The following is a 20,431-nucleotide window of genomic DNA, read 5'->3' as shown; positions in this document are numbered from 1 at the left end:
TTCGCCGCTGTGGCCCCGCCCCCTCTCCCTCAGCCTGCCCCCCTCTATTACGAGCTCTCGCTCGGAGCTCTTGGTAGCTGTGGTTTTTCCGGGAGAGATCACGCTTCGCTTCACGTTCCCCCAACGGCTCCGCCTTCCCGCCGGTGCCTGACCCTTCCCAGCGTGCCGGGCGATTCCGGCGTGCGAGGCTCTTGGAGGGCAAGGCCCCAGGGCCTGGCGTAGGGGCGTGAGAGGCACGCTGGGAATTGTAGTTCACGAGTTCACGAAGGTGGCTAAAGACCGGCGGCCGGGAGGACTCGTTGTCCCAGCGTGCCGTGCGTCTCAGCCCGCGCGCTCTCAGCTTCTCCCTCTCGGCCGCCCGCCTGCTGCCTTGCTTGCTCGCGGTTTCGCTCGCTCTCAGATCGCGGATCGAGGGGACTCTGGCCACAGCTTGCGGCTGGGAAGGGAGGCAGAGGCGGCCACTCAGGGGAAACAGGACTGCGGTGGTGGTAGAGGGAAGATGTCGGGCGAGGATGAACAGCAGGAACAAACTATCGCCGAGGACCTGGTCGTGACCAAGTATAAGATGGGGGGCGACATCGCCAACCGTGAGTGCGGCCTCGGGGGTCCGGGGTTCGAGGCTGAGGGGGCAAGGCAAGGCAAGGGGGACGAGGCTAGACTGGCTCTGATGGGGCCGGAGCGGCGAGGTCGTGCGGAGTGAGCTACTCGGGGCGTCCACGCCGGTCCGCTGGAAGCGGCGTGGTGGGAAGACCCAGAGCCGTGCCTGGGCACTGAGCGGCCAGGCCTGGGCTGGAGTCTGGAGGTGAGGGCCAGAGGCAGGGAAGAGCGCAGAGCGGGTACCCCGGCCGGCTTGGACCCTAGGCTGTTGGTAAGGAGGCAAGGCGCATCCCCTGCCCGGCACCCTCACACCCTTTAGCCCTCTGGACACCGAAGAAACGGAGCTGCCGGGGGACCGGGGTAGGGTGGCCTCGCTCCGGATCCCTGCTTCCTTCGATTCTCGCAGCGGCGAGGCCACCTCGAAAAGCAACCGCCCAGCTGTTGGCGACGGAAGCGCCCCTCTGTTTTGTCGCGGCTGGATCAGGAGCAGAGCCTACACGTGTTGCCGGGCTCCCGTGCGGATCGCTGGCTCCCTTCTCCCTCCGCTGTGGTCCCTGACACCAGCTTTCCCACCACGTGCTTTGCTGCACTCTTTCCTTTGCTTCAATTCCTTCCCTGGTCGGGACTCCCTTCAATCCTTGAGCCACTTGGCAGCTCAGGAGACCGTTGGAGGTCACTCCTGGAGCTTCTAACTCAACTCTTGGAGATTTATCTGGCTTTTCTAGAAGTCCCACCAATTTCTAGATAGCCTTAATTAGCTTAAGAACTTGATTCTTCTTAGGGACTTGACATCTTTGGGAGTGTTTTGTCGTGCCCCCACCCACCAACGTAAGGAAGCTTGTGAATAGGGGGGACTGATGTCAGGATTGTCAGAAGGCAGCCTTACTAGGACTGCTGACTTTCTCAGCAGCTGCCTAACACACTAGACAGGTGTCTCACTTTCTATTTTCTCTCTCTCCAGTTCACCTTTCCATTTAAAAACCTAGTTAGGGAGACAAGCTACTTTTCGTTTGACTTTTAAATGGTTTTGATGGAAAAGATAGTTAGGGAGAAGGTACTTAGAATGCCTTTGGTCCTATGGGCGTATCTCAAAAAGCTAACCTGTCATTCAGGATGGGCCATGGAGCAGGGCACCCAGTGAGCAGAATAATGCTTTGCTGACACGATAGATGTTTAGTGTTTGTATTTAGTTATTAACACAATGGGCATTTTGGTACTAGTGTTTGAATCAGTAAAAGTTTCTCTCTTTTTGGCAATTTATAACTGCTGAGGCCGTTGTGACTCCAGGCTCTAGTTTTGGAATTTTTGGAGGTCACATGCTTCTTTGAGGTAAGCTGAAAGCTATACCATGAGCATGCTAAAGCCCAGAGACCTTAGATTATGCCCTATTGGCTCATATGCTTGTATGAAGAAATAAATCAGCATAAATTGAGATTCTTAATACCTAAGTCGGGGTGAGGACTGAGAAAGGAAGAAGGGAACATTTAACTATGCATCAACCTGGGAGTAGGCAGCTCTACCTTCCTGTTGTCTCTGACGCCTATAAATTTCTTCCGGTCAGCTTTTACAAGTATGTGCTATACCTTGGCAAGAGCCCCCGAAGTTCATGAACTCTGCACTACCACACCAAAGCAGTCATTTCTGAGGAGTCTAAGGCCTTGTCTAAGGAGATCGTGTATATCCAGTTGTCCAGTTATGTATGGGAGTGTTGACCTTTTTTAGGAAAGGACAGTAGAAGTTAGAGATTATAGGTGGGTACATTCCCAAGAGGCAATACTTACTCCCTTTTTCAGCCTCAGGGCAGTGTCACTTGGGAGTTTGAAGAACCCCAAGTCCATGTGAACTATAGTTAGCCATTAATATTTTGATGATGTTCTGTCATCACTTGTAACAAACGTTCCACAACAATGCAAGGTATGGGTAGGATGATGTTTGGGAATCCTGAATGTTATGCATGATTGTTTTGTAAGCGCACAACTTTTCTAATAATTGAAAGGAAAAAAAAAACAACAACCCAAGTCCAGCTTCTGAGTATTACTTGGGTGAAAACAACACTGTAAAGCTGATTGATGTGGGATTCTTTCACCAGGAGTACTTCGGTCTTTGGTGGAAGCTTCCAGCTCAGGTGTGTCGGTACTGAGCCTGTGTGAGAAAGGTGATGCCATGATTATGGAAGAAACGGGGAAAATCTTCAAGAAAGAAAAGGAAATGAAGAAAGGTAAAAGAAAAAAATAACAATAGTCCTTTCTGGTCCTGCATGCTTTTTGTGTTGTTTTGTTTTATTTTCTATTTTAATGGTACAGTCCCCATCCCAATTCTGATTGAGTTACTTGGAAATTTGGAATGGCAGGTGGGATAGATATAAGTGGTTCCTATCCAACCCAAACTGATTAAATGTAAGACCCTGAAGAAAATCTCTTTGTTTGAGGGGCACCAGGGTTCCGAGAGAGAGCAAGGCAAGTAAGGCTGATGATGATTTTCTTTTGACAGGTATTGCCTTTCCCACCAGCATTTCGGTAAATAACTGTGTATGTCACTTCTCCCCTTTGAAGAGTGACCAGGATTATATTCTCAAGGAAGGGGACTTGGTAAAAATGTAAGCTGAAGCCAATTTAGAGCACTTGTCTTCTTCTTAAGCACTCACATAATGCCAATTCCTAATATTGTACTTTGTTCTTGCCTTTTCAGTGACCTTGGGGTCCATGTGGATGGTTTCATTGCTAATGTGGCTCACACTTTTGTGGTTGATGCAGCAAAGGTAGGTAGCTTGCTTTGAACTCTTTTCTGTTCAATTGGAGGGTGGGGTGGTCATGCATTGCCATTTGCCTCTTACCTCCCTTCCCTAATATATAAGTTTTGAGAGAGTATCTAGAGAATCAAAAGGAGAAAGGTTGCTCTCTTTCCTGCTTGTTGGCTGGCATTACATAATAGGCACATAGATAGTAACCGGATGGCCATCCCTGTTGAAGAACTTGCCAGGAAGGCACTAATAACATTTCCTTCTCTACAGGGGACCCCAGTAACAGGGCGGAAAGCAGATGTCATTAAGGCAGCTCACCTTTGTGCTGAGGCTGCATTACGCCTGGTCAAACCTGGAAACCAGGTAAGCTGTTTTGTTCAACTCTCAAAGCTAAAGATGCATAAGGCATCTATAGCTGTTGTATATATTGTTTTGTTTTTCAGCGATTCTATATATATATACACATATTTATATTTTTTTTAAGATTTATTTTTTATTTATTTCTCTCCCTTTCCCTGTCCCCCCAGTTGTCTGCTCTCTGTGTCCATTCACTGTGTTCTTCCATGTCTGCTTCTATTCTTGTCAGCGGCCTGGGAATCTGTGTCTCTTTTTTGCCGTGTCATCTTGACGCATCAGCTCTCCGTGTGTGCGGCGCCACTCCTGGGCACACTGGATTTTCTTTCGTGCTGGGCAGCTCTCCTTGTGGGGTGCACTCCTTGCACATGGGGCTCCCCTATGTGGGGGACACCCCAAGTGGCACAGCACTCCTTGTGCGCATCAGCACTGCGCATGGGCCAGCTCCACATGGGTCAAGGAGGTCTTGGGTTTGAACCGCGGACCTCCCGTGTGGTAGGCAGACACTCTATCCGCTGAGCCAAGTCCGCTTCCCTAGCTATTATATATTGAACTGCCAACTTCCCGAGAGCCCCCTGCTCATTAAAAAAAAAAATGACACAGCTCTTTTCTTATTAGCTACATCTTAAGGTGGGATTTCTTAAAACAGAAGAGACAGGAACTAAAGAGCTTAACACTGAATAGCAGATAACTCTCTTTGAGTGCCTAACGTAGACAGTGCAAGGTATGTGGGGCTATATAGTCCCTTCCTCATAGGAGAAGGATCTTCCTAGAAACCCTTCCCTTTTTTTTCATTTTTTTCTTTTTCTTTTAAAGACTCATATTTTACATATTTCTCTCCCCTTCCCCCCTCCCCAGTTGTCTGCTCTCTTCCATTTGCTGTGTGTTCTTCTGTGACCGCTTCTATCCTTATCAGCGGCACCAGGAATCTGTGTTTCTTTTTGTTGTGTCATCTTGCTGCGGATGTGCAGTGCCATTCTTGGGCAGGCTGCTCTTTCTTTCACACTAGGTGGCTCTCAAGGGGTGCGCTCCTTGTGTGTGGGGCTCCCCTACACGGGGGACACCTCTGCGTGGCAGGGCACTCCTTGTATGCATTCGCACTGCGCATGGGCCAGCTCCACACAGGTCAAGGAGGCCTGGGATTTGAACCGCAGACCTCCCATGTGGTAGGCGGACGCCCTATCCATTGGGCCAAGTCCACTTCCCCCTTTTTTTTTGTTTCTATGTGCCTCTTTCCCAAAATAACTTGAGGTAAGGAGCTTACAATTGAACACAGATACAAAAACTCATTTAATTGTAAAAGCTTATAAAACAAAAGTCAAATTAAGGGACAGGAAAGATAACAGTACCAGTAAACTGGGGCCAAAGAAAGGCCAAAAGGTAGTTCTGTGCTTTTCAAACAGTATTAGGAAGGCTGGGGGCGGCGGACTTGGCGCAGTGGTTAGGGCGTCTGTCTACCACATGGGAGGTCCACGGTTCAAACCCCGGGCCTCCTTGACCCGTGTGCAGCTGGCCCATGCGCAGTGCTGATGTGTGCAAGGAGTGTGCCCTGTAAGGAAAGCCACCCAGTGCAAAACAAAGTGCAGCCTGCCCAGGAATGGTGCCACACACACAGAGAGATGACGCAACAAAAAGAAACACAGATTCCGGTGCTGCTGACAACAGAAAGCGGACAAAGAAGACGCAGCAAATAGACAGAGAACAGACAACCAGGGTGGGGGGTGGGGGGATAAATAAATAAATCTTTTTTTAAAAAAAGGAAGCCTGAGGATCATAAGGTTTCTCATGAACTAATACAATTAAGCATGTTATATTGTCAGTGGAAACATTTCTCTAATCTTCCAGAGACATGTTCTTTAAAGCATTGTACTTTTTTCCTCTCTTTTTCTGAGCTCTCTTGCATCTCATTCTTTGCTTTTAAACAGTTTGTGTTTCATCCACATTATTACTTAATTACATTATTTTAAAATTTAATATGTTTATTCTTTGTCTTCATAGGAAGGCAGTATTGTGTAGTGGGTAGTTTATAGCTGTAAAATTAGACTGGGTTCATACACTGTTACTGCCTTTATTATTTTAAAGTAACTTTGAATTCAAATTTCCTCATCTGCAAAAGGGACAGCAAAATTGTGCATTACTCTCACAGAATTGTTCTGCAATTGAGATAATCCATGTAAAGTACTTAGCATGGTACCTAGCACATAACTGTTCAATAAATATTAGCTTTGATTATTCACTTTTTTCTTTGCCTGAGAACCATAGCTTAGAGGATCAGGTCGTGTTTGAGTTTGCTCTCTCAACAGGTTAGAATGCCAGGTATAATGGAAATACACACTGGACTTGACATCAGAAAACCTGAGATTATAACCAGGTTCTTCCACTTAATGCTTATTTAATCCTGGGCAAATCATTTAAACTTTCTGAGCTTCAGTTTCCTCATCTTCTAGATTGGGTTATAGATCCTCCTTGATTCACCTTTGTAACATGTTTTATAAAATGATATACAAATGGAAGGTATTTTTAGATTGTAGGGATGGTAGGCTCTGAAGTGGAAAACCACTGAGAAGCATTGCACTAGGTGGAGAGTATTAGAACTCTCAGCTACTCTGTTTCTTATTCTCAGAATGGCAACATAGCCCCTGATAACTCACTTTGATTTTTTTTTTTTTTTTTTTTACTTGTAGAACACACAAGTGACAGAAGCCTGGAACAAAGTTGCCCACTCATTTAATTGCACGCCAATAGAAGGTGAGATGTCAGATAACTTGAGCATTGAGGGTCTAGGAGTGGTATAGCAGAATTAAGGCTTTTGGCCTCTTGGGTATCCATCCTGCTCTAGCTCAGCCTAGGCCAGAAACCTCAGTGCCATGTGTTTCCAGAGCCCCAGGCAGTTACTTTTTTCTCATTGCCTATTCTCTCAAACTACCTAGGTTGGGTGGGTTAGGAAACTTTTTGGTTACCAAATGGCTGGTACCATAGGCTTTGTCCTGTCTACAGGTATGCTATCACACCAATTGAAGCAACATGTCATCGATGGAGAGAAAACCATTATCCAGAACCCCACAGATCAGCAGAAGTAGGTGCCATCTCACCCCACATCTTCTCTCTTACCAGAGTTATCAACTTTTTCTTCCAGGCTTCCAGGATTGACTTATTGCTCCTAATGGTTCCCTTTCCTTCTACTTCTTTTAGGAAAGACCATGAAAAAGCTGAATTTGAGGTACACGAAGTATATGCTGTGGATGTTCTTGTCAGCTCAGGAGAGGGCAAGGTGAGGACAGTTTACCAGAGCTAGCAAAGAGGGCCAACTTGGGGTTTGTTGGAAGAGCACTAGACCAAATATGACCTAACTTCTCTTTTAGGCTAAGGATGCAGGACAGAGAACCACCATTTACAAACGAGACCCCTCTAAACAATATGGCCTGAAAATGAAAACTTCACGTGCCTTCTTCAGTGAGGTGGAAAGACGTTTTGATGCCATGCCATTTACTTTAAGGTACTGCCCTTAGCAAGGACAGATCTTGGAACCAGACTGACTTATAGATGATGTTCCCTGGAAAATTTTCCCTCCCTCACCTCTCTCTTCCTCTCCCCTCCTGCCTAGATTTGTAGTACACACACACACACACATATTATCTTTCTTCCCTCTCCCTCATGAAAGGTAATGGGAAAAAGCAATCTTAAGAATAATTTCTGGCCCAAGGGCAGGAATTGTTTAAGAACATGAGCAGCAGCTGATGTAGCTCAGTGGTTGAGTGCCTGCTTCACATGTATAAGGTCCAAGTTTCAGTCCCTGGTACCTCCTTTAAAAATTTTTTTTTTTTTTTAAATTTTTGGGGAGCTGGTGTGGTTCATTGGTTTGAGTGCTTGCTTCCCATGTACGAGTTCCTGGGTTCAATCCCCAGTATCTCCTAAAAAATAAAAATAAAAACATGAGCAAAATGGTAAGATTTAAGGGGAAGTTACGGATACCTAAATTCTAATTCCCCTACCCAGAGCATTTGAAGATGAGAAGAAGGCCCGAATGGGTGTGGTGGAGTGCGCCAAACATGAACTGCTACAACCATTTAATGTTCTCTATGAGAAGGACGGTGAGTTTCACTCCTTGATTATGATACCCTCCTCCCTATAACTTCAGGGAAAGAGCTTCTATGTTTTATCAAAACTCTTCATTTTCTCCATAGGTGAATTTGTTGCCCAGTTTAAATTTACAGTTCTGCTCATGCCCAATGGCCCCATGCGGATAACCAGTGGTCCCTTCGAGCCTGACCTCTACAAGTCTGAGATGGAGGTCCAGGATGCAGAGCTAAAGGTCAGTGTGGATGGAAAGTGGTGACTATATGGCACCTGTCCTGGGAGTGAGGGCTTAATGTCAGCAAAGTCTTGAAAAGAGCTACCATACTGAGAATTACACTTGGTGTTTCCTTCTATATTCCAGGCTCTCCTCCAGAGTTCTGCAAGTCGGAAAACCCAGAAAAAGAAAAAAAAGAAGGTGTGTTATAATCATCTGTCCCTTGCGGGGTGAATCATATCCCTCTCTATTCCACCTTCCTGGAGGTGGTGGGGTATAGATTTTCATATATTCTTATTTCTTCTCTTTCTTGACCCTAGAGGATTTTTAAAAATTTCTGCTCCCCCCCCCCCCATTGTTTACACTTGCTGTCTGCTCTCTGTGTCTATTCCTTGTGTTCTCGTCTTTTTAGGAGGCACGGAGAACCAAACTCAGGAACTCACCTGTGGGAGGGAGGCACCCCATGCTTTGAGCCACCTTTGCTCCCCCTAGAGGATTAAGATATTTTTGTCTTTGGTCCCCCAGATACTACTACAAATAGTTGAAAACTGACAAGTCTTATCTTTCCTTTTACCAATTATAGGCCTCCAAGACTGCAGAGAATGCCACCAGTGGGGAAACACTAGAAGAGAATGAAGCTGGGGACTGAGGTGTGGGTCCCATCTCCCCAGCTTGCCGCTCCTGCCTCATCCCCTTCCCTCCACACCCCAGGCTCTGTGAAGCGCATTTCGTCTTCTCCACCCAGGACCGCCAGCAGAGCAGGGTCTCCCTGCCCCCATCCCAGTCCCCCAACCCACCCCCTTCCAACAACCAGCTCCAACTGACTCTGGTCTTGGGAGGCCAGTCTTCCCAGCCACCGAAGACTACTTTAAATAGAAAAAAAAGAGATTGAATAATAAAATCAGGAGTCAAAATCCATCGTCTTCAAGCCCCTCTTTCTAGCCTTTTTCTACTATCTACTTGGTCAAGGTTTGTGGCCCTACGACAGGACGGGGAGGAGGCTAAATCAGCCACCACCACTAAAAACTCAGCTGAAATTTTTATACTACTCCAATGTCAGCATTTTCCTATCTGTTGGGCTTTTTCCTCTTTTTCCCCACTCAAGTATTTTATCTGGCCTCAAAATAGAAGAGCTATTCTTCAGATTGTTTTTATTCAATATGGCAGATTACTTGTGTGATCTAGGCTGTCTGGTCAGGCCCCTCCTGTTTTTAGGAGGTGGAGCCTACATTTACCAACGATTCTCAACCATCAAATGGATCCTCATTTGTAAATCTTAGTCATTTTTGTTCTGCAGATTTTTTCCCCCCATTTTGACAAAGCTGTAAAGAATAATCCTTCTGGAACTTGTCCTTTCTCTGGAGTCAGTGGGTTCTTCCTATGCTCCATCTTACACAAACCTGAGCAGGAAGCTCATGTCTTGTTCCCTGTTTGAGATACTTTGACCTCTCCCCTTGAAAGAAAGACCAAGAACCAGAGGAGCAGACTGTCTAAAGAAACAACTCCTGGCTTTCCGAAGCTGTGGACTTGGATCGGATGAATTGCTGGGGGTTTGGAAAGGAAGGTGATGAATTTCAGTAACTCTGGTGTGTTCCAGGGAACTAGGGCTCCCACTAATTTATGGGGTTTTTAAACATATTGAAAATGAAATGGCGTTGAAATAAATTTGGATTTGCTCATAATAATATGCCTTTGTGTGATGCTCTTATTTAATGAAAATCAGTTAAAGTGATTGGTTGCAACAGTTTCTACAGTGCCATACTCTCTACTGTCCTAAATTAAGTTACACTTTGGGTTGGGGAAAAGAAAACCTCAATTAAATTAAATTAAATTAAATCTCAATTAAAATACAGTAAATTACAGAAGATCAGGCTTTGATCATTTAATTTTTAAAAAATATCGGGAAACGGACTTTGGCCCAGTGGTTAGGGCATCCGTCTACCATATGGGAGGTCCCCGGTTCAAGCCCCGGGTTCAAGCCCCGGGCCTCCTTGACCGGTGTGGAGCTGGCCCAAGCGCAGTGCTGATGCGCGCAAGGAGTGCTGTGCTTCACAGGGGTGTCCCCCGCGTAGGGGAGCCCCACGCGCAAGGAGTGCACCCATAAGGAGAGCCGCCCAGCGCGAAGGATGGAGCAGCCTGCTGAGGAATGGCACCACCCACACTTCCCGTGCCGCTGACGACAACAGAAGCAGACAAAGAAACAAGACGCAGCAAAAAGACACAGAAAACAGACAACCAGGGGAGGGGAGGGGAATTAAATAAATAAAAAATAAATCTTAAAAAAAAAAAAAAATGTACTAAAAAATACCACTTGCTGACACTTTGTTCATGACTAGGTCACTTAAGAGTACAAAAAAATAAACCACTATAAAAGTTTATTTTAAGGAGTCAAAATGTCTTTTTGGTATGATGCTACTTTTCAATGCCAAATAGATAAGGAAGGTAACTTGTTAGATTTGAATATCTTAATATATGCGATTACATTGCTGCTCTGGAGATAGTACAAAGAACAAGACTGGGTAAGGGCCTCCTCAAAGAGTAAGGACTAGTAGGCTATTAACAGGTGAAATCTTGACCGATTTAAGTAATTGTAAAATTTTTTTCTATTTGTGTTCACAAGCTTGCGAGATATCCTGATGGTGATAATACCAGAACTATTTACACATGTAGAACAAGGACCTTAAATTTTTAAAACTTTGTTAGTCCACGGTTTAAAAAGTGATGTTACTGTATAAGTACTAAAGAGAAAACACCAAAAGGGAGGAGGGATTGTAACAAGAAATCTTGCAATATCTTAACTGAATAAAGCCTGTATGATTAAGAGTTCTTTTTCATCTTTCATTACTCAAACTTGTAGCTAAATCCTTGGGGTTCTATTTGTTTTCCAGGTACTTCTAATCTGACCATACCGTGAGATTTTGTCTTGCACTAGAGAAGATTTAGTTAATCCTTGCTTCCCCCCTGTGTCCATTTGTTTGATCTTCACATTAGGCAGGGGGAGAATCTTGCATGTGGCCAGTAATGTCTAGTGACATTTTGCCTCAGGCGTTGTGGGACAGATCTTACTCTGTTATTTCATTCACTGGTAGTTTTAGGAAAGTTTATAATAGTATACTTTTCATAGTATGACAGCTTTTCCCATTCCACTTTTTATCTTTCCACGTTCTGACATTTTTTAAGACCTTTGAAGTTCCGAGATACAGCCTCCCTGCAAGTTATTTCAGAAAATAAGGCAAAGCAGTAAAACAAGTTAGAATTTCTAGTACAGTTTACACCAACCCATAGTAAAATGGAAGGTTTCGCCAGGAAACTAACTCCCATGAGGCAATGAGAGAAGGTGGAAGCCATCCTTTCCTCGTCCCCACCCCTTGGTCCCATACTGGAAAGGGGAGTTGAACACATTGAAATAACTCGAATTCAACATATTCTCTGTTTTCCAAAGGAACTTTTAACAAAAGGACGTCTACAATGCTTTTATTCAATAACTCAAACATTTACCAGAATCAGAGAAAACTCCGAACGCCATCATTACTCGCGTCTGGCAACCCCGCCCCTGGGGAAGGGCGGGATAGCGGAAGTGACGACACTGAGCGCGTTATTAAATAGCTGTAGGCGGGACTCTCGCGCTCTCTCGGCCTTAGCGCCATCTTGCTGGGTAAGTGTGATATCTGTGTTCCGGCTCCGCGTACAATCTACAAACATCTGGTCGCTGTGCTTATCATCTCCCTAGCAAACTAACTGTCTCCCTTTTCTCTTTTTCGGTAGAAACCTCCGCGCCATGAGAGCCAAGGTGAGCGGTCCAGAATAGCGAGCTGGGCGGTAGCGATTTCCAAGTCAGGGGAGTCTAAGGCAGGGGAAGTCCGTCATGGTTCCCGAGCCGCTGGGTTTTCAGGGGTACCCAAGAGCTACTGAGAGAGAAAGCAGCAGCAGGGGAGGTGGCCGGGAGGTGCTTTGGGGAGAGGGAAAGGGTAGAAGATCGCACGCTTACTATCCGACTTCCGTAGAGGGGAACGGGGCTCAAATGGTTGATGCGATTTCTGCGTCTAATCGTTCATATGTGGTCAAGTGACTGCTCATGATAATTGTCTAACCCTGTTGCTGAAAATACTGATCTCTTGTTTTATTCTCCACCTCTTATGATCGGTTGCCAGTGGAGGAAGAAGCGAATGCGCAGGTAGGTTAAGATTTTACTAGCACAGGAGGAGGGAAGTGGAGCGCCACCTTCCACAAAACTTGGGAGGAACATTTGGTTTGAACATCTACATGAACTTTTAAGTGAAAATTAAAAGCATTGACCTGCCAGAGCCAGGGATTGAATGGTATTGGTAGTATATCAGTTTACCACCCATATATTGTATGCACATGTCTTCTGAGGTTGAAGGGAAAGACTGAACTCTGGTTATTTTGTGTGTATACTTTACAGACTGAAGCGCAAAAGAAGAAAGATGAGGCAGAGGTCCAAGTAAACCGTTAGCGCGTGCACCCTTGGAGACTGAGGGGAGCAGGAACATGGAATGCCCTAGGCCCGGGAACCTGGTACAAGTTACTGACTGCGTGCTACTGTCTAGAACTTCCAACGGTCGTCAGACTTTGTGAACACCTCTGAGAGACACCCATCTTGTTCACACCAAAGCAGTCCCTTTGGTCCTTTGCCCTGGACCTGTGACATTCTGGACTAAGTTCTGTTCTCAGTTGTGGCCGAGTGTTAACACGTGTTAAAATAAATCATCTCTTCGGCTGTCTTAGCTGAAGAATCAAATCATTTTGTCTCTTATGTGGTTTTTACGTTTTACTGTTGGGTGGGAAGTCTGTCAGTACAGTCTGTGCCTTTGTCACTACAATGGAGGATGTCAAGAAAAGCATAGGCCACAGAGCCCTGGGCTTGGGGTGCAAGGAACATCTGACCCTGGGGCCTCGAAGCTGGTAGATAATTGGGTGGTTTTTTTCTGTTGGGAAAGGGTGTAATTCGAACGTACCGGCAGGCTCAAGGGTGGTGCGCGAGCAAGTTTGGGGTAAATACTGTTATGCCCCACCTTCCCTATTACCAGGTTTACACAGTGCTTGGCAGCCTTTCGCGGTAAAAGAACGTTGATGTGCCGGGTTGCCATGGTGACACGCAAAGCTTGCTGGGAGCTTCCTGTGGCAGGTCGCACAAGAGCTTCGCACACCATAGAGTACGTTTCCGGGTCCGGTGGCTAGAGCGTTATTTCTTCCGCAGGAAGCGGAAGGACGGTAGGGTGGGCGGCTCTTTGTCGAAGCTAGAGGACCGGCAGGCGGCAGCAGCAACTACGGCGGCGGCGGCAGGTGAGGGAGGCGGGAGACTTAGGTGGAGGCCGCGCCTGTAGGGGAGGAGTCGGGGCCGGCCCAGCAGCTGGGCTTGGCCGGGGCCACGCTTGGCCCCCCAAAACCAAGCTGGCTCTTCCTTACGCCCCAGGACCGATCCCTTTTCTGACTGACCCGGCTTCGCGAGCAAACGCCAGTTCCGTGACGTCACAGCCCTGCCCATTCCACTCAGCTTGATGTCACCTGAGTCCCCCACGCCACTTCGTTCAGTGTCTTATTCACCTGGTCCACGGCTGAGCGCCGGCGGCACATCACCAAACCTGCCAATCTAGAAGACTTGCTAGGGGAAAACTACTATGACTTTTTCCGCAAACTCTGGGGTTTTGCGAACCGTCGTAATCACCTCCCCCAAATCTAATCTGCCATCCTGCTGAACTGTCAGTCCCTGCTCTGGCACGGCTCCCCATTCGGCATTCTTAACCCCAAGATATGGCTCTGATCCCCACATCTTTCAACTTGAGGCAGAATGCCTCTCACCCTTTGTTCACTCAGGGCTGGTTTTCCATCCCATCCTCACAGCCCCTTCGAGTTAGTTTTATCCCTCTTACTAAGGACTTCTCCCTTTGACAAATAAGTGTAGTTTGAACCCTCAGAAAATCTTAGTGCCCAGAACTCTCGCCGTTTTGTCAGACTTCGTTCTTGTGACAACCACCCCATAGTTCTCCACTCTTATCCCTTCTCCCACCCAAGTCTCTCTTTTTTTTTCCTGTTCAGAACCCAGCAGTGATGTGGAGGTGGAGACCCACAGAAGTCCCGGACTTCACCTGAGCTACCTCAGGTATCAAACAATTTTGGGAACGTTGAATGGGGAGGTCTGTTATAATAAGCATTATCTGCTTATGGTGGGATTGCAACATAAATCAGACTTGGATTAATGGCATTTATTCTTCACCTGGTCATTTCCCTTTTAGTAAAACTTTGTATCTTTTCTTTTAACTTCTCTTTCCTTCATTGTTTCTATGATCCTGATCTACTTCCCTTTGGAGGAAAAGGACCCCTCTTCTTTTACAGATTCTCTTGTAATTCAAGTCTCTGGTCTGGTCAGTTCATTTTAGGTGGATCTGAAGGCAGAGTCAAGGCAATTCCTGGGGGGTTGGGAGCAAAGAAATCAGTGAAGACTTGAGAGGAAACGATGTGAAGTTTTCCCGTGTAGACAGCAGGGGGAGCCTGAACCCTGCCAAGGAGAGACTTCAGAGGTCAGACACGTGGTAGTAGGGACTCCCAGTCTTGGGTGGGGAGAGAAGAGGGTTAGAACCAGGGCAGTGGGTTGACATTCCAGAGCTGTCTTGGGAAAGAGGATATTTAAAAAGCTTTTATGGAGTCTATAAATAAAGAGGATCTTTATGGGGTAAGGAATGGTGTAGTTTGATGTCAGTGGAATCTTTAATGGGAGGATAGGAGGAGGTGTGTGAAATGGAGAAAGGTCACTTGTTCCTATGAAATTAACTCCTTCCTTTCCCCTTGGCTTTGCCACAAATGGTTTTGTCCTGGGGTCTAGAAGTAGAGATTCAGTTATAGAACACCTCCCCGGAAGGGGGAGAGGTGGGGGAGGCTGACCTCATTGAAGTTGAACATTGGTAATAGATGGGGAGAGATACTGAAAAATGACACAGGTTTAAGAACTGCTTTCCAGCTGATGACATCAGTTTCTTCACCCAGTATTTCTTGGGGTTCAGAGACTTGACACTAGCAGAGCCCTGACCTGAGATCCCATGGGAAAGGAGTTAATGAAGATTAACTCATCATCCTCAACTGTAGTAGCTTACCAGCCTATCTTGGCTGCTATTTCTAGTCTCCTCCCAGGGTAATAAGACACTGACAGCAGTTTTAATTTCACTTCCATAACTTTTATAAGGTCACCTCAGAAGTGGATATAAAAATCCAGTACTGTTCTTTCCCTACCTCCTCCATCAGCCTGTCATCATTAATGAGATGAGGTGGCTTCGACCCAACTCCCTCCCTCCATCTCCCCCCTCCTCTGTTAGCCAGGCAAGTGTGAATACTTCTGACCCAGACCAGGTGCAGAAGGGCCTGGGAGGGACTTCTGATGAGCCAGCCAGAGCCAGCAACTCCACTTAGAATTATTGTGCCTTAGATTCTGATCTCCAAAGCCATTTCTCCTCTGACCTGCCTCTTGTTGGGCTGCAGTACTCTATAGTGGGGAACAGTGGTGGCCTTTCTGAGGACTCCTGTTTGACACAGCTCTCCTCTTTCCTAGCAGTCACCAAGGGTGGCAAGAAAAAGAAGAAAGCCCTGAGTTGGAGGGGACCAGGATGCCTGACCGGGACAGCTATGCCAACGGCACTGGGAGCAGCGGTGGAGGCCCTGGAGGCGGTGGCAGCGAGGAGGCCAGTGGGGCAGGGGCAGGCAGTGGTGGGGCCATCTCAGATGCTATCTGCAGAGACTTCCTGAGGAACGTGTGCAAGCGAGGAAAGCGTTGCCGCTATCGCCATCCAGACATGAGTGAGGTGTCCAACTTAGGGGTAAGCAAAAATGAATTCATCTTCTGCCATGACTTCCAGAATAAGGAGTGTAGCCGCCCAAACTGCCGATTCATCCACGGCTCCAAGGAGGATGAAGATGGCTATAAGAAGACTGGAGAGCTTCCCCCTCGGCTGAGGCAGAAAGTGGCAGCCGGCCTGGGCCTTTCACCAGCTGACCTACCGAATGGCAAGGAGGAAGTCCCTATCTGCCGTGACTTCCTCAAAGGGGACTGCCAGAGAGGAGCCAAGTGCAAGTTTCGTCACCTGCAACGGGATTTCGAGTTTGATGCTCGGGGTGGAGGGGGCACTGGTGGTGGGGGCTCAACAGGCCCAGTCCCACCAGGACGACGTCATGATCTCTATGACATCTACGACCTCCCTGACAGGGGCTTTGAGGATCACGAGCCAGGCCCCAAGCGTCGGCGAGGTGGATGCTGCCCCCCAGATGGCCCCCATTTTGAATCATATGAATATAGTCTGGCTTCATCCCGAGGGGTGGAATGCAGGCTGCTGGAGGAGGAGAATGCCATGCTCAGGAAGCGGGTAGAGGAGCTAAAGAAGCAGGTCAGCAACTTGCTGGCCACCAATGAGGTGCTGCTGGAACAAAATGCCCAGTTCCGAAATCAGGCCAAGGTCATGACCCTGAGCTCCACTGCACCAGCCACGGAGCAGACTCTGGCCCCCACTGTAGGCACTGTTGCCACTTTTAACCATGGCATTGCCCAGACTCACACTACTCTCAGCAGCCAGGCTCTACAGCCCCGTCCTGTGTCCCAGCAAGAACTGGTGGCCCCTGCTGGAGCTCCAGCTGCTCCCCCAACTAATGCTGCACCTCCTGCTGCTCCACCACCCCCACCCCCACACTTGAACCCAGAGATCACGCCACTGTCAGCTGCTCTGGCGCAAACGATCGCCCAGGGAATGGCACCCCCACCAGTCTCCATGGCTCCTGTGGCTGTATCTGTGGCTCCTGTGGCCCCTGTGGCTGTATCGATGGCCCAGCCCTTGGCAGGAATCACAATGAGCCACACCACCACTCCCATGGTGACTTATCCTATTGCTTCCCAGAGCATGCGCATCACGGCCATACCTCACTGATGGGGCTACTGGACACTCCCCTGGTATAGCCTCCCAGGGCTAGGGTGGAGGGGCCCTTACTCGCCCACTTGCCTAGCCCTCCCAGGCTCTGTCTGAAGGGTTCGGTCAAGAACTAGGACAAGAGACTACAAGGAATATGCTGAGAAAGGGTTGGGCCTTTGTGTTTTCTCTCACCTCCCTTTCATAAGGGTCCTCTTGTCCATCTTCCTTCAAGCCTCACAGAAGGGGCTTGCATAGGAGTACAGACTGAAGCCAGCAGAGCAAGGAGATTGACTGAGGGGCTCTGTGTGGATGGGAAGTTGGGGACATCCCTGGTGGTGTCCTCTCTTCTGCACAACACAGGTTCTAGCCCTGGCTTTGGAAGGGAGGGGAAAAAAAACAAATCAGACGGAGAGGCAGGAAAGATTGGGAAGTGGGCCAGGAGAAAAGGCCAGATAGGAACCTTCAGACACATTGGGGCCCAGTTGAGCTGGACAATACAGAAACTGCTCCTGAGCCCCTGGGGAGGTGGGGACCATAGTACTCCAGTGGCCCGAAGGCTGGAGGAGTGTTCATTACCTTAGCTTGGCCTGGAAATCCATAGGGCAGGGCCCACCACTTTCCAAAGAAATAAAAGAAAATTATTTTTAACAAATGGAAGCAGTGAAAACTTCCTTAGATATTCTGTGTGGGGAGGTGGGAGCAGTAAATAGATGTCCTGTTACAATGGGCTAGAGACCCCTGCCCTCATATTGCTTAGGTAAGGTTGGAGGGGGTCCAGTGAGGAAGGATATGGACCCAGAACAAGACCAAGTGGGAAAGGCACTTTGTGGGGTAAAAGCATGGGAGCCACCTGGTCTGGTTTAAAAATAGCCCCATCTGTTTCTGGTCTCTGCATGTGCTATTCCCAGGTTGCCTTGGTAACCAGGGCTCCTAGGGTCATTTAGGGGGGTAGGTACTGAGGGGGTGTGTGCTGGGAAGTGGAGATGGGGTGTTATATAGCTGACAGGTCCTTCCCTTATTCAAACAAAGCAGGACAGGTGGCAGTTGTCTCTGAGTTGTTGATGGCAGTTAATGTCCTCCCTATCCCATCCCTTCCTTAGTAACTAATGCCTTAAGCCTTAAAGCCTTGAAGGTGCTGGGGAAAGGAGAGTTCTTTTAGGGACACACGCCTCCCTTTCTTCCCTCTGCTCCCACATGGGACCAGAGGTTTTAATTCTACTTAAGTGCCAGTAAGGCCAGGGGCCCCAATAGCTGAACCTAATGGCTGATGTAGGGGAAACAACTCAGGTGTCTAGTGAGACTGGATTTGGGGCTAGAAAAAATGATCCTGGGTTGTATGCCCCCATCATGCCTCCTGCTACCTCCCTCCTCTGGCTAGTTGATCACTCAGTTTACACCTGAGGTTGGAGATGGAAGGCTGGGTCAGGGCCGGTCATTGGGAAAAAAAAAACATGGGCCTCAAGACTAAAAGTGCACAAATATTGTTTTTGGATTATAGAAACAACACACTGATGAGCTTAATGTTGACTTTCTGGCAAAATTCTGGATTATTAAAAAAATTGTTTATGAGCATTTAGAGAAGAGTGTGATCATAGATACCAACATAAATTCTGTCAAATCCTGACAAACATTTCCTTTTTGCCAAGTAAAGAGGTAGATTTTAAGAACTAGACATATGCCCTGTATCCATGTGCTCCATCTAAAGGCCACCAGGAATACACCTGTGGGAGAGTAGGTTGGCTTAATGCTCCTGCAGTGAGGAAGAGCATACACCATGGGGAACCGTGGTAGAGCTCAGAAAGAGAATGTTAAAAATTTGGGCTTTTAAGTGATTTGGGGGGAGATTCAAGGAAGTAGGGGTTCACTCTGCATTGGGTGTCTTAAATCTTACCTGGAAGGAGGGCAGGCTAGAGTGAGGCTAAAGTTGTAATCAGAGAGGCAGCAGTCACTAGCTGGGAGGGGAGACGTTTGGTACTTTGTGGTTTGCACACTGATTTTTATTTTGTGCTGAAAATTTTATGAAGTGGTCCTTTTTGTCTCACTTTGTCACAGTCACTGAGTGACCTGTTTGATATTGGTGTTTTGTGAGATGGTTGTGCCCAAAAGGAGAACATGATGGCCTAGTTGTGAGTGCCAGGTCAGCCCCCAGCAACTTCAAAACCTGGCTGTGTCAGGCCAGTTCCCAGAGGTCAGGAACTGCTTTCTTTGTGACCTGCTAAGTTATGGCGATTTTTTAAAAAATTATGGTTCCGTAACATTCATGTTAGAGAAGTCTCTAGTGACATACCCAAGGACTATGTCTTTTTTTTTTTTTTTAACTTGGATAAACATCTAAAAAGCCCATTTATCAACATTAACACAGGGAAATACTGAGTAATATTCAACGTGCCTGCCAGTTGAGTTAATGAAAATACTGGGCCCCCCTCCCTACTAAAATAATTTTGCTTAAGGTTAAAGCCCCGAGCTTGTCTTAGTCCTGCTATGTTCTAGGCACCCTTCTAAAAGCTCCACAAGGGTAATAACAACTATTGCTAATGCTTGAAAATACAGCATTTCCACATGTTCTGCATAAGTGGAAGCACTCTGCAAGTACTGTCCTCACTTCTGCATGAGGATGATGGACAAGCCAGTATGATAGCTGGAAAAACTGATAAGACTGAAGGGAGACCTGATATTTTTAAATATTTGAAGGGCTGCCCTATAAAGGAAAGGACAGAAGGTCCTGTGTTGCTGCACAGGAAATAGGGAGTTCTAGAATAATAGCATTCATTGTGTGCTTAATATAAGTCAAAACACTGGTGCTATGAACTTTACATGCAATAGTTCATTGACACAATGGGTACTATTGTACCCATTTTGCCGATGAGAAAGCCAGTTTAGGGATAGTAACCTGCCCAACATTCCACAGATAGTAGGGGATGGAGCCAGGCAATATGACCACACTTAGCATAAGAAAGGTCTAATAACAGAGCCACTCAATAATGGGGTCACCATTAATATATGAGGAATAATACAGAAAAAAAAAAATTATTCAAATCCCCTTGCCCCTTCCATCCCAGTGAGTGAACTGGGACCAGAGTACCACATATGATCTTCCTCCCCCGGATGATATAAATGCAGATTGCAAATACAGGATGTCTCTGTACTCTCACTCTTCATTTAGGTCCCCACCCTTTAAGAGGCTTCCTCTTAATAAATGGCCATCCCTTCCTGTTGCCCACTTACTGCCTCTCACCACCAGGTGGCTCCTGGGCAGCAGGATTGTCAAAGGCCTGGGCCCCACCCTGTTTTACTTGGTGCCTGCATTGCAGCTGCTGATCCTGTGGCTCCTGGGCTCCAGCTGGGACTAGGCCTTCCTGGAGGTGAGCATTCTTCCCCCTTCAATAGGAAGGTCTAATGATACGATGGAGTGAGGAAGGAAAGAAGTTTGGAAAGGAACCTCTGTCAGCCCCCTTCTCCTGTCTGCACCGTAAGTTTATAGAGAGGTTTCCCTCTAAGGTTCATCTACTTTCCTGCTATAGTGATGAAGTTTTGCTTCATCAT

At 47.2% G+C, this 20,431-nt stretch overlaps 2 protein-coding genes and 1 long non-coding RNA gene across 8 annotated transcripts; all 3 read left to right on the top strand.

The window, feature by feature from the left end:
* The first annotated feature begins 307 nt into the window (after nt 1-307).
* On the top strand, nt 308-9,667 carry PA2G4 (proliferation-associated 2G4). Its single transcript, XM_012528125.4, has 13 exons — nt 308-587; nt 2,687-2,815; nt 3,088-3,193; nt 3,286-3,355; nt 3,608-3,700; nt 6,376-6,439; nt 6,689-6,767; nt 6,884-6,962; nt 7,054-7,187; nt 7,688-7,782; nt 7,876-8,003; nt 8,130-8,183; nt 8,566-9,667. The coding sequence occupies exons 1-13, from the start codon at nt 500-502 to the stop codon at nt 8,629-8,631; spliced, it is 1,185 nt and encodes a 394-aa protein (XP_012383579.2). The 5' UTR covers nt 308-499; the 3' UTR covers nt 8,632-9,667.
* Nucleotides 9,668-11,602: 1,935 nt separating this feature from the next.
* LOC101419827 (uncharacterized) lies at nt 11,603-12,744 on the top strand. Of its 3 annotated transcripts, none has more exons than XR_009188201.2 (4): nt 11,603-11,637; nt 11,713-11,772; nt 12,134-12,156; nt 12,406-12,497. It is a non-coding gene; the product is annotated as an uncharacterized lncRNA (long non-coding RNA). The 3 variants fall into 3 exon arrangements; XR_001119099.2 differs by having other exon boundaries at nt 11,611-11,637; nt 11,748-11,772; nt 12,406-12,744; XR_009188200.2 differs by having other exon boundaries at nt 11,634-11,772.
* A 449-nt stretch (nt 12,745-13,193) lies between these two features.
* Nucleotides 13,194-18,460, top strand: ZC3H10 (zinc finger CCCH-type containing 10). 4 transcript variants are annotated; one of them, XM_058308034.2, is made up of 3 exons: nt 13,194-13,286; nt 14,040-14,103; nt 15,547-18,460. In XM_058308034.2, exon 3 carries the CDS (start codon nt 15,599-15,601, stop codon nt 16,904-16,906), a length of 1,308 nt encoding a protein of 435 aa, XP_058164017.1. In that variant the 5' UTR covers nt 13,194-13,286; nt 14,040-14,103; nt 15,547-15,598; the 3' UTR covers nt 16,907-18,460. The 4 variants fall into 4 exon arrangements, with proteins under 4 accessions (XP_058164017.1, XP_004466158.1, XP_004466157.1 ...); XM_004466101.5 differs by having other exon boundaries at nt 15,544-18,460; XM_004466100.5 differs by having other exon boundaries at nt 13,234-13,286; nt 13,417-14,103; nt 15,544-18,460.
* The last annotated feature ends 1,971 nt before the right edge of the window (nt 18,461-20,431 follow it).

Source organism: Dasypus novemcinctus, chromosome 12 (genome assembly GCF_030445035.2).
Source record: "Dasypus novemcinctus isolate mDasNov1 chromosome 12, mDasNov1.1.hap2, whole genome shotgun sequence".
Lineage (NCBI taxonomy): Eukaryota > Metazoa > Chordata > Mammalia > Cingulata > Dasypodidae > Dasypus > Dasypus novemcinctus.
The sequence above is the reverse complement of the archived record's forward strand: the minus strand, read 5'-3'. Positions and strand labels throughout refer to the sequence as shown.

Bases quoted from the DNA above. Each gene is read 5' to 3' on its own strand.
- PA2G4 (XM_012528125.4), top strand. From the start codon at position 500: ATGTCGGGCGAGGATGAACAGCAGGAACAAACTATCGCCGAGGACCTG. The intron at 3,701-6,375 runs GTAAGCTGTTTT...TTTTACTTGTAG, and splicing joins TGGTCAAACCTGGAAACCAG to AACACACAAGTGACAGAAGC. The intron at 6,963-7,053 runs GTGAGGACAGTT...CTTCTCTTTTAG, and splicing joins TCAGCTCAGGAGAGGGCAAG to GCTAAGGATGCAGGACAGAG.
- ZC3H10 (XM_058308034.2), top strand. From the start codon at position 15,599: ATGCCTGACCGGGACAGCTATGCCAACGGCACTGGGAGCAGCGGTGGA.